We start from the raw sequence: 12963 nt of genomic DNA, 5'->3' as shown, positions 1-12963 counted from the left end.
CATGATATTCAAATTAATAATAATTTAATATTTTTACCAAATTAATAATAAAATTATGTAATAATAGTATAAACTTTAAAATATTTATTAAAAAATAATAAGTATATTAGATTATTCAAATTATATTATTTATGTACAAACAATATAAATTATGATTTTTCAGATTATTCAAATTAAATGTTATTCAAGTAACAGAAATTTAACATTAAAAAATAAAATATTATTTAAATATTTCAATAGCTAAATATCTTAAATATCAAATAATGAGTATTTTTAAATATTTTATATACTATTTAAATATTTCAATAAATAAATATTTTAAATAACGAAATATTTAACATAACTATATTTTAAATAGTTAAAATAAAGAAATTATGTAATAAATTAAAAAATCTAAAATAAAAAATCATAACATAACATTATAATTAATAATAATTTAAAATGTTTACAAATTTAATAATGAAATTATGTAATAATAGAATAAATTATAATTTTATATATTATTAAATTCAATTAATGATTAAAATATAAAATTTAAATAAGGATATTATTTAAATAATTAAATAATATTTTAAATAACCAATTTCACTTATATCAATTAATAATTCTAGAAAAATAACTTTCAAAAAAATAATATTCGTTAATAATGATTTTAAGATCTTAATCTATATTTATTATATATTTAATATACTAAACTTAATATTTAGTGTATTTTCAGCAATTATTTATAGTTTTTTTTATAAATATGTTTTCAATAATTATGTATAAACCTATATTTGTTTTGTTACTTAACAGAAAATTTTTAATAATTATTGGATATTAAACTATTGTTATTTAACTTTTGAAATTTAATTTATTATACTTATTGTATTTATTGTACTTTTGAGATTACAATATTTATTGACTAACTTAATATATTTTTTAGTTTTTTTAGTATTTTTATAATTGTTGTAATTATTTTATTTTATTAGTTATTTATTTTTTTTTCATTATCAATATATTTTCAATTGTTGTGCACTTTTTCTATAAATTTTTAATAATTTTTGTTGATTAAATTACTTTTATTTATTAGAGATTAAAACATTAATTTAGATGAAATTAGAAATTCAGCAATTCGGGTTGGTTGGTTAGGTTGGTTGGTTTCATCAATTCAATGAACAAGCTTAGCTTAAATAAATTATTGCTATTTTTGTATTTTAAAAGTAATTAAAAGTATTATAAAATATAAATAATTAATCATTATTTTAAAAAGTTATAAATATAAATAGTTGTATACTCTTATGTGTTTTATTGTTTAGTTTTCCTTAACAAATCTCGTGCATCGCACGAGTCCCCGCTAGTTTATTATTTATGCAACTATATATGTTGTTTTCACTTTCTAATTGAGTTAAGTTCAATAGAATGTCCAAAACCATATAAAAAATCCCACCAAATTATAATAAAACAGTTTGATTTTGGTCTGAGAATATTTTACCAGTTTGATTTGAAATCTTTTTTAAACTGTATTGATCCAAACCATGAACACTCGAGGTGTAAACAGATCGAACTCAATTCAATATCCAATGGATATTGAAAATCAATATTCAAATTTGAATTTGATTAAATATTTGAATATTTGATTCAATTCGATTCGAATTCAATCAGATATTTTAGGTAATTAATAAATATATAAAATAAATATTTTATTTATATAAAGTATATAATTATGTAACTTATTTTTATAATTTAATTATTATATATATGATGTAAAATATTTAAATATTTTATATTATATATATATAAATTAAATAATTGATCAAATTCGAATATTTATTGAATCAATGTCTTAATTGAATTCGACTCTATTTTGCCAAATCTCAAATTCAAAATCGGATTTTCAAATAGGGTTGACACCCTAAAATTGAACACCCCTGGTATATTTGGTCTCGCATACCAAAGTTTTTTTAGAAAATTGTATGTATAATGACATTTCACTAAGTAGTTAATGATAATGCCTTGTTAGGCTCAAAAAAAAAACAAAAAAGAAAAGTTCCATTTTGCACTTTGCAAACGAATCTCTCTATTCTCTAATGATGGTTTCCATTTCATTTTTTTATTTCTTGTGGGGTGTTCATTTTTTGGATTTTGAGAGGGAAAAGTTAGTAAATGGGATTTTGGTTCCCATTGACCAAAAAAACCATGTTCTTTTTTTAGATTTGTATGGGGACCAGGAAAAAGTTTATTTCCTGAGTATACCCATCTCTCAAGTGGATAAATATCTTTCCCCTTGGGAGAAAAATTGCTAACACTTGAATAGAACAAAAATGTCCCTTTTAATAATGGATTTTTATGAGTAAAATGATTATTATCTTGACTACCTATAAACAAAAAAACATGAGTAAATATACACTTGAGAAATAAAAAAAGAAACAAAAACAAGGGTTATTGTCTAAAACTCACCATGGCTTTTCATGAATTCTCTTAAACTTATCATAACTTTTCAAAATGTCTAGGGAACCCGATGTTAGTGGATTTTTATTTTCCAAAACTCACCATCCATTAGAGCACCGTTAGAGGTCCTTAACACAAGTTACCCACGTCATCACAAATGCATTTTAATGACCAAACTGCCTTTGAATGGTGAATCAGCCTTAGTATACATTTATTTTTGACTGAAATGCCCTTACAGCGTCCTACTTCTTTATATGTAAGAGTTCAACTCGTTGAGTCTTTTTGCTCTCAACGAGTCCTTTTGATCTCAACATCCAGTGAACCCAACCCCCAACCAGGTATTAAGCTTCGTTCCTTTTTCATTCTTTCTCCACCTGTTTCATTTTCTTTTCAGTTTGTATTAAGCCTAGTTCCTTTTTTCTTCCAATTCGCATACTCTATTTTTTCATTTTTTTTTCAGTTTGTATTAAGCTTCGATCCTTTTTTTTTCTTTTAGTTCGCATACACTGGAGGTTTCTTCCAGTGTCATCATTGCTCTATCCCACAAGTTAATGGAATGCACAAACAATTTTGCCTCTCTACAGACCAAGTATTTTGTTACAGTGAAAACAATATTTTGTTACAGTTTTGCCTCTTGCATTTAAGGTTCAAAATATTGATATGTATGATAGTAGAGGCGTATAGGGCAGTATCGATAGTTTTTCTTTTTATATTTTTTAGTTTTTTTTTTTTAAATATGGTTCAGAGGGGTCGGTTTAAGGTCCGTCCACCTCTTGAACTGGTCGAAACCTCGATACACTCTTTGTAGAGATGTATCAGGAAGGTCCAATACGTACCGATACTTTGAACCTTGCATCCACTGTCGTCATTGTTGTTGTCTGGTCTTAGACAGCGGCAGCAACTGCTCTTTGCAATCTAAATTAGGAGAGGAGCCTAAGAGGAGCCTAAGGCTTCTTGGGTAGAAAATGAACAGAATTAGTTGTGGTAATGGAGTGGGCAGAGTTTTTTGTTTATGGTAAAGCAGAATCTGTAAAGGGCAGCCTACTACTTTTTAAGAAGCTTTTGTGTTGAATGTGTTCTTTCACAAGAAACAAATAAGTGACTAGTATACTTTGCCACTGATCAGACAATCGCTAACGTAGGTCTCAAATGGTGACTATTGATCTCATTCTCTGATGTTGGAAGAAGCAATGGCAATGGTTTTCACGTTCTCAAACAATAGAAGAATCAGCCACAACGGTTTTCACATTTTCAGATGGTGGAAGAATCAACAACCATGATTTTCTCTTTCTTAAATGGTGGAAAAAACAATGGCAAATGGCAATGGTTTTCTCTTTCTCAAATGGTGGAATAAGCAGTGACAATGGTTTCTTTTTCGTTCAAATTATTAGGGTTTTGGGATGAAGAATGACAGGGTAATTTTGGGATATTGTAAAATGAGTCGAACATAAGAAAGGGTAAAATAGTAAATTAACAATGCCCGTTAGTCAAATTAATGTTATCTCAGTAACATAGGACTCCCTGAACGTTTTGAAAAATTATGGTGATTTTAAGAAAATCATGAAGAGTCATAATGAGTTTTAAACAATTTCTCAAAAAAAACGGGCCTTGATGATAACGAAATTTCATTCTGCTGACATGTTGCACCCTTGAGTCTATCATTGAATCTATCAAGAAAACCAAAATGTGCTAATTTGCTTAAGAGGGAAAAAACAAAATAGATTACAAACTTATGGCTATGATTGGTTATGTGGGCATTTATTTAAAAAAAAACGTCATGCCACATAGGTATTTATCAAATAAATAATTATTTGGTTTTACTATTTATCAAATAAATAATATAAAATTGAAACCCATTGATTTTTGTATATAGAGAATTTGGGGAAACGTCAAATTCTTATTTTCACCAATATTTCTTGAAACCAAATACTGATGTAACACACTTTAATGAGTATTAATCTAAGATAAAAAATAAAAAATGCATTTAAAATAAAACTCAATCAAACAACAAAAACAAAAAAACTTTAAAATGAAAAAATATAAATAAATTTTTAAAATAAAAAATATATAAATAAATATACCCACAAAACCAAACACATACTTTTATCATCCCCGGTCTTCCTTATCGATAAACAGCTGATGTCATACCAAGAAAGGAGAATAGAAGGTATTCCTTGTCATCCACGGTCGATTAACAGAAGAGGTCTCCCCAAATAGCAGATGGAGATCAGCCCCCCAAATGAAACCCTAACGCAAATTTTACGTCTTATTAGCACTGTTTCTACGACTAGTAGCTGGTTGCACCTCTGCTTTCAAAAATCCTGCCTCGATTCAAAATTTCGTCCCTTTAGTACCTAACAGACTGGACCTCGAAGCTTTGAAAACAAGAAAACAGGACAAGAGACAATGAAAGCAAGAAAAGAAGGTATCAACGGAAGGGATGGAGAAGCAAGAAAAGAAGGTATCAACGGAAGGGATAGAGACCACTTAACAGTGGACGGTAGAGGATACACATCTACCCTCTGTGAGGTGTGAGCATGGACTAACTGAAGTACTGAACACGAAAGTTCGTGCTTACTAGAAGCTGCTTTGGGATCAAGCAATTCCGGCATTATTTAATATTTTATATAAGGAAAAGGAAAAGAAATCCAAAAAAATAAAAAAAAAGAGAGAAAAGTGCAGTGTAAACCTTTAAATAAGTTAATGCCCAGATGCTCCCTCCTTTCTTAGATTAGAAATTTAGTATAACATCTTTCGGAAAAGTACGGACCGTCATTCTCAATATCTTCAGCTCACCACCCCTGTTGAATCATCGCCGATAACAATGGTTTCTCTTCGGTCTCACCTCGTCACCCTTCTGCTTCTTCAAGTGATCCTATTGCTCTCTCACCCTGTCAAATCTGATGGTAAGCATTGACTCTCTTCCTTTCTTTTTCTTAATTTTAGTCTTGCAGATCTTTTACTTTGATCGGTTTGTCCTGTTTGTTTTATTTCTGTACCAATTTATATATGTTCATCATTCTTTCATTCTTGCGTGATTTGGGTCTTCATTTCAAGTTACAAGCATATAGGGTTGCATTGCAAGTCTGAGTTTGCCGATTTATGGGTTTTTTTCTGATAGAGTAACATTGGTTTGGTTGGGAGGAAGATCCTGATGCCTGGTTCTTCTAAAACGCCATTAGGTGACGATCTTAACGCATTGTGTCTGAAAAGGGACCTGGATAGAGGAGAATCAGTAACACTGATTCTCTCTCTCCCCCTGGTAGTTCAATGATTCAAAGAACTGGTTTTGAGATTTGTTTCTTTTTTCTTACTGGGTTCTTGTCCGTGAGACAAGTGCTCTGAGAGGATACAGGAGAAATACATCCGTATTTGCAATAGCATGATCATTACTAGATTCTAGTCTAGGTCTAAATTCTTGTATTTTAGATCTAGATGTCGTTGGGAAGGAGATAACAAAAGATGGGAACTAATGGGTCCTTCAAGGATCTAAGGCTTCGCATCACCTTATTAGTTGTCTCAACTACGCTAGTTTTGCCATGAAATAGAACAGGAGAAGGTTCCTTCGTGTCTGTAAGTCTATAACAAATTGTTTAAAGTGTCATGAATCTGATTCCCACGATCTATACCTTGAATTGTTCATCTTTCTTGCATGTCCATGATTTCAAAATGGATGCATAAAAAATTAATGACTTGGTTTGTAGTGCTCTGGTATTCCTTAAGATGGAAAATTGCTATTAGTCACCTTATATCCAGATTCCTGAGCAACTGAAACAATGACCAATGTCATACCAACATGCATGTTGTGCAAATCCTTATTAAAATTTAAGTGTGGGCCTTGGCTCAATGGTTGGGTTGCTCCATTGCAACCTGGGTGACCCAGGGTTCAAATCTTGGAAACAGCCTCTCTATATGTGTTGGGGTAAGGCTGCGTACAGCTGCCCATCCCCATACCCCGCATTGGTGGGAGCCTTGTGCATTGGTTGCCTTTTTTATTCTTGCCAAGGTTCAAAGTATCGGGCATATTGGCCTGTATCGGTGCTTTTTTCATATTTTATTTTTTTTTTTCAAAACCGGTTCAGAGGGGTTGGCTCAAGTCCTGGCTACTCTCTTAATCATGGTCTGACCCGATACAACCCCTGTAGGGGCATATTAGGAAGCCATCAACACAATACGTATCAGCAGATACGGGCTGATACGTGTTGATACTGTGAACCTTGGTTCTTGCTCCACGAAGAATCCCTGCAGTCCTGCCTAAGCCGTGATGCTAGGGCTGTCAATGGACCAGGTATTGGTCTAACCCAATCCCATCCAGCATGAATCTACTACAGATGGACCAGGTCCAATCCAATCTGATAAATAATTTGGACAGGACTGATCCAATTCAATGTCTTGTTGTACTGTCCAACCTGTTCAAATTGGTTTTAATTCAGATTGCATCCAACCTGAACCTGGTCCATTGACACCCCTACTCATATTCTGTCAGTGGACCAGATATTGGTTCACCCGACCCAATCTAATATAAATCTATTACAGATGGACCATTAATTCTGGACTGGTCCAATTCAATATGTCTCATTGGACCGTCCAACCCGTTCAAATTGGTTTTGATTTGGACAAGTCGAACCCAAAGCTGGTCCATTGACACCCCTACGTGATGTCAGTGTATTGGCATGGATACAGATATCAAGAATTGGGAAACAGATTTACATTTTTTAAAAATTTAGGCCATGGGTGTGGGTATAATTATTGCATCCATTTCCTAAAATTAGATTGTCCCATTATCTTTGATAGTGTTAATCAACAACTCAGTATTGATAATGATTATCAGGCTGAATGTCCTTTTCCACTATTCCCTTACCTTCCTACATAAAATGAGGATATGCTGAAAATGTGTCAATGGTGTATCTGTTCTATATCCCATCCCTTATACTCACATCCAATTCTGTGGATGCAGGTAATTTTAGCCACATACAGGTAACTGGGTATCATGGAGTATGAGTTATCTCTCCTGGAAATTGAGTTGTTCATGATGTCAAGCTCCATAGAAGTGTCAACGGCTTCTATGAAATCATTCTTTGCAAATACTAAGCTTTCTCAAGATGCATTCATAATTTCTGTTCTTTTCTGTTCCACTTTTACTTTTTCCTTTTCTTTTGGAAAGATTTACTGAAGATACACCCACACCTACATTAGATTAAAAAATGCAGAACTGCAGAGATTAATGACTTACTGTTTCAGAATGCAACTTGGTTTTCCCCAAGAACCAATCAGTGGATGAACAATTACTCTGGTCATTTACCATCCAATAAAAAATGATGCAAAAACTAGTAGAACATTTTAGGTCATTGAATGATTTTCTTCTTAACATTTAGAGAAATCAGCAATCGTTGGCAAATGATAGCTATAATATTCCTTTTTTAACTAATACTGTTTCTGGCCTGTAAGCATTTTTCTTTGCTCATTTTTTATGAGTTTCCTTTTCTCCTTTGTCCAACAGCAACAATGATGACAGTCATGGTTCATTTTTCTTCAATCGATGCATTCATCCCGGCTAACTTATTAAACCACATTCCTTAGTTCAATATATCTTTATGTGAGGAATATATCTCTGCATCAAGGATTCAGTATCTGTGTGCGCAATAGTTCGGTTAGGCAATTTAGTTCCTTCAAGTGAAAATGAAGTGGTAAAGTGACTGCCTTCTTAGTTCTTGTGAAAGTTTGTTGCGAAAAGGTAAACCAGTGTAATATCCTGCTGGCTGATACCGCATCTTTGTGCTTTTATGGACATAGAAATATTCAACTTTTTTTCAAATATGGAAGGGGAAAGATGCTTATTATAATTATGGTATAGCAGCAACACCATTCATCGCTTGTGGAAAATTCTTGCTGCATGAGAATTTAAATTCAATACACACCTTTTCTTGTTCCTTTAACTGTGGTTTCTTTCTTTTTCCTTCTATTGATAATTGAAAGTCTTAAGGCTAAAGTGTTCTATATCCACTGTTCCCTTGCAGATGAGGACAAGAGACTTCTTCAAGATATCAACAGCTACAGGGCAACCTTAAATCTGTCAGCCTTAACAGAGAATGACAATGCAGACTGTCTTGCAGGTGAAATGGCAGACCAGTTTAAGAATCAACCCTGTACCAACAGTACCGGTGCCAACACTGTTCCAGGAACTGAGATGCAATTGGCCAACTACCCAGACCTTCTGAACCACTGCCACCTTAACGTATCCAACACCAGGGATGGAGTCATCATGCCCGCTTGTGTTCCAGACCTGGTTCCTAGTCTTGTGCTCGCCAACTTTACTGGTTCCCAGTACTCATCCTATCTCAATGACAGCAAGTATACTGGAGCTGGCATTAGTTCCGAAGGTGATTGGATTGTTGTTATTCTGACCACCAATACGCCTGAAGGGAGTTATGCGACTTACAAATCAGCCAGCGTGGTTCCTAAGGCTGGAATGCTTTTCCACTTGTTTTCATTGTTCTTGGGGTTGTTTCTTGCCCTGATTAGCTAAGTTGATTGTTGGAAGTTTGTCATTTTCTTTTCTTTTCTTTTTTTTTTTATACTTAATGCCCCTTGGAGGGCGCCTTTCTTTTTTTCTTTCAACCTTTGGGCATGGGAAGAATACTTGAAAAAAAACTGATTCCACGGGAAGTTTTCACTGTTAGGGAATACAAGATGCTATGTGTTCCTTCCAGAAGTGGCACTGATTCTGAAGGAGTTCGCATTACCTGTGACCATGGTCGCAGAAAATTCTGAGACCCCCAATGAAATGCAAACACACCAACGTTTGCAATAAATCCAATGCTTTTCTTTTTTAAGAAAAATTGAAGGCATTATATCAACCGATTTTTTATTTCAAAAGGCTGGTGTGTTCACATTTCTCATCATGGAGCAAGCTAATGTCAATTCACCTTAATTGTCTGGAAAAGCAAAAGCAGTTTTGATTAAAAAAAAGAATACATGTTGTTTAAACCATCAAAATAATGATTTTAAAAACAAAAATAAATTTTCTAGTGCATAAATTATATAATTTTTGGAATAATAGAATATGATATTACTAACCAGGTGAAAACATGTTTGAACCAGGAATTCAAAAAATGCTGTTTTGATTTCAGTTTTGGAAACAAAAAATACATATAACATGTTTTCTGAGTTTCTGTGTTTATGTTTTAAGAACCAGTTTGTTGTATATCCCACTGTTAGGTGGGGGGGAAGCCTTGGGGTCCAAGCTCAAGGGTTCCCCCAACCCAAAATAAGTAAATAAGTCGTTGCTGCAAAAATATTTTAGTAATTTTACAAAATAAACAACAAATTTGAGGAACTGACAAAATCAGTGATGTTTAGAAAACAATGTCAAAATCATTGAGTGAGAAAAAAATGGAAAAGTACATACAGATCCATTGCAACTTCTGATTTCTGAGCTGACACCTATCCCAATTTTACTTTGGGCTTAAGAATTCTGACCCTGGACCGTCATTCTCCGAAAAAAGTTTCGTTTTGCACAAAGCCACAAAAATGCTCATAAAAACAGAACAATCGCATAAAACTGCAAAAATTCCACACTGAAACTATTCAGTATACACTCATAATTGCTCCAGAAGTTCTTTGAGATTGGACAAATTCTTTCACAAGTTTTAATCAATCCTCTAATTCTTTCTTGCAAGCTGTCAACAACTCAAAGTCACATAAATCAACTGAAAGGTTTGACCTGCTAGATTTCAAGCTTTTCAGTTCTAAAATCATGCACTTAAATGACTCTTCAATGCAGTTGAGAAGAGTTTTGGTAGAAATCTTACATTGAGGGAAGTTTCATAGGCGCCACTTCAACATTTCTCCCATTATGCTGTTTTGTATGTATAGAGACTTACAAAAGCGGGTCTTGATTTATGTGTGCGCATTTATTATTAAGAGAAGCTTTATTTTAACACTCTCTCCAATGAATAGACATTTATTTACTGTGATGTCAATGGGTGATTAGTAGCATCTAAGTGTCAATAAATAGATTCATTATTACTTTTCTCGATTTTACAAATAAATCAAATATAAACATTTAGTGAATAAAAACCCACGGTTCCAAATACATACTTATTCTCCTCTCTTGGGCCTTGGCTGCCACCCATCGCTCTATCTAGCTCCATGTCTTTATGTTGTTTATGGGATTTAAGCTGAAGTCAATCCATATGGAAAGGAAAACATTCTTAATCTGCCACACCATACCATCACGACTTGTTAAAAATAACACACATTTTAACGTTTAATATATCTTCGTAATAATTAAAATCAGTCATTATTACTTGACTGATCTTGACTCTTGAGGCTTAAGTTCAATGGTCTAAAGCTTTAGTTAGTAGTTTAGGCTGTGTTTGGTTGAAGTGCAATCTTATTTGTATTAAAAAATGCATGGGACTGAAAATGAAAAGAATATAAATTCTGGTTTAATTTTTTTTTGATTTTTACTTCATTCTGTTTCAAGTCTTATTTTACTTCATTTGTATTGTAATCAAATAAAATAAGGCTGCATTTGGAAATTATGCAAATGGAGTGTAAATCCCGGTTCAGGGTAAATATGCACTCTAGTTCACTTTTGCCTATGTTTGGTAATATTACATTTATGTATTGACAAATGACAAAAAATACATTTCCCAATGTATATTTACATTGATAATACGATATAAAAGTACATCAATAAACTTGCATTCAAATGGGCTTTTGATAAAAAAAGGTCTATGCTTTATTAGAATTCATGCTTTCATCCATTACAGCTAAAAGCTTGTTTGGTAAGAAGGTAAATTTGTCAGTGCAAAACTAACCAAACATTGCAATTTATATGGACCGTTTTACACTCTACATATTTGCATTGACACTTATTTGCATCATTTGCAAACGCAGCTTAAGGTAAAATTTGAAACAAAAATAAATCAGAATGTGCACCCAAACCATTTGCATTATCATAACTTTGCATCAATGCAAATTTATTTGCACTGCAACCAAACACAACATTATGACAAAAGGTTAAAGCAAAACTGTCCTCCGAAATGAGACGAGGGCATTTCAAGATTCTAGAAATGTCTTGACAAAGCACACATACATGGGATCACACCCTTGACTCCTCTAACAAGATGGTGAGAAGTGGGTTTGTTTGTGACATGAAAGTATAGAGTATAAAGGTCTAAGCGTTTCACAAATATAACATGGGGGCCCAAAGTGTCATACTTCCCTGACTTAGTTCAAAGTAATTTGAGTATAAGGTTGCATTTGGAATTGGTGTAAAAGTATATTGATGATGTTTTATACTGAATCATAAAAAAGTGAATATTAACTTCAAAAAGTGTGAAGTTTTACATTGATTTTTTGGTATAGTATTTACATTGATAATCGATGTAAAATTTTACTTTTGATGAGGTTTTACATCGATTTACGACATAAAATTCCACTTCATCCAAACGCCGACAAATCTAGACCAGAATGGAGTTTTACGTTGATCTTTGATTTACACTTCTTCTAAATGATGACAAAACTGAACCAACGTAAATATTTATGTCGATCTTGATTTACATCACTTCCAAATGCAGCCTAAAACTCAGTTTGCAAAGAGTGCAAATATAAATATGTTTGATTTATAAAAATACAAAGTTGATTTAATTTTACATTAATCCTGTCAAACAAATTTAAGTTGTGATGGGTGTAAACATGAATTTCAAGACTGAAATTCACCTTTTTTTACATTGATCAATTTTGAGTGCAAAAATTTGTGTCCATTTTTTTGAATTCAAACACAACTCTCATTTTGAATGCAAACATATTTTGAAATGCACAATTACATTTTTATCAAATGTCCATAAAATTTAAATAGAATGCATAAAACACACATTTGCACTACAAAGTAATCACTTATCCGTTCAATACTCTTAACCAATCAGGTGGTATTATTCATCAAAATTCATGGTTTTTTATCGACCAAAGCTCTTCGGTATCATATATTTTGTTTGTTCATGATGATCTTACTTCCAATCATTAATATGCAAGTAGCTAAAGAATGTCAGGCTTCATTCGTGTCTCGTTAAATTATTTACTTGGATAAATTCATTTATCCATACCAATGTTTACAGATAAACACTTATTCGGATAAATGCTTTTATCATTGTTTTTTTATTACTCAAATGAGTATCAAGCATCTGTTTGACATCGATGCTGCTGCTCCAGAAAACGGTAATACATCAGTGTTGCGTCGAAAAAAATAGTATTTCAGAAAATGCTTGTTTATTTGGAATTGTTTTTTATAAAAAGTAGAGCTTCAAGTCACACCTTGGAAATCGAGAATGCATGATTTGGAGCAACACCGAATTTGGCGTTTTTTCATATTGGAGACCGGATCTGCTCCTCACACTTGATGGCTCACAAGCGCCTCACACGCACATCCTATCATGCATTGGGAACATCTTCCATACTTATTGATTATTATTCACGGGACACGCTCCCAATGCATGGTGGATGTGCCTGTAAGGAGCAGATCCCGTC

General features: G+C 32.7%; 1 protein-coding gene across 1 annotated transcript; it reads left to right on the top strand.

Moving 5' to 3' along the window:
* Positions 1-4544: 4544 nt before the first annotated feature.
* Positions 4545-9139, top strand: LOC104596456 (putative GPI-anchored protein At3g06035). The gene is made up of 2 exons (XM_010257628.3): positions 4545-5336; positions 8448-9139. The coding sequence occupies exons 1-2, from the start codon at positions 5255-5257 to the stop codon at positions 8954-8956; spliced, it is 591 nt and encodes a 196-aa protein (XP_010255930.1). The 5' UTR covers positions 4545-5254; the 3' UTR covers positions 8957-9139.
* Positions 9140-12963: the final 3824 nt, after the last annotated feature.

This window comes from Nelumbo nucifera, chromosome 1 (assembly GCF_055504915.1).
Source record: "Nelumbo nucifera cultivar China Antique chromosome 1, China Antique-T2T, whole genome shotgun sequence".
In the NCBI taxonomy this organism is placed as follows: Eukaryota; Viridiplantae; Streptophyta; class Magnoliopsida; order Proteales; family Nelumbonaceae; genus Nelumbo; species Nelumbo nucifera.
The sequence above is the reverse complement of the archived record's forward strand: the minus strand, read 5'-3'. Positions and strand labels throughout refer to the sequence as shown.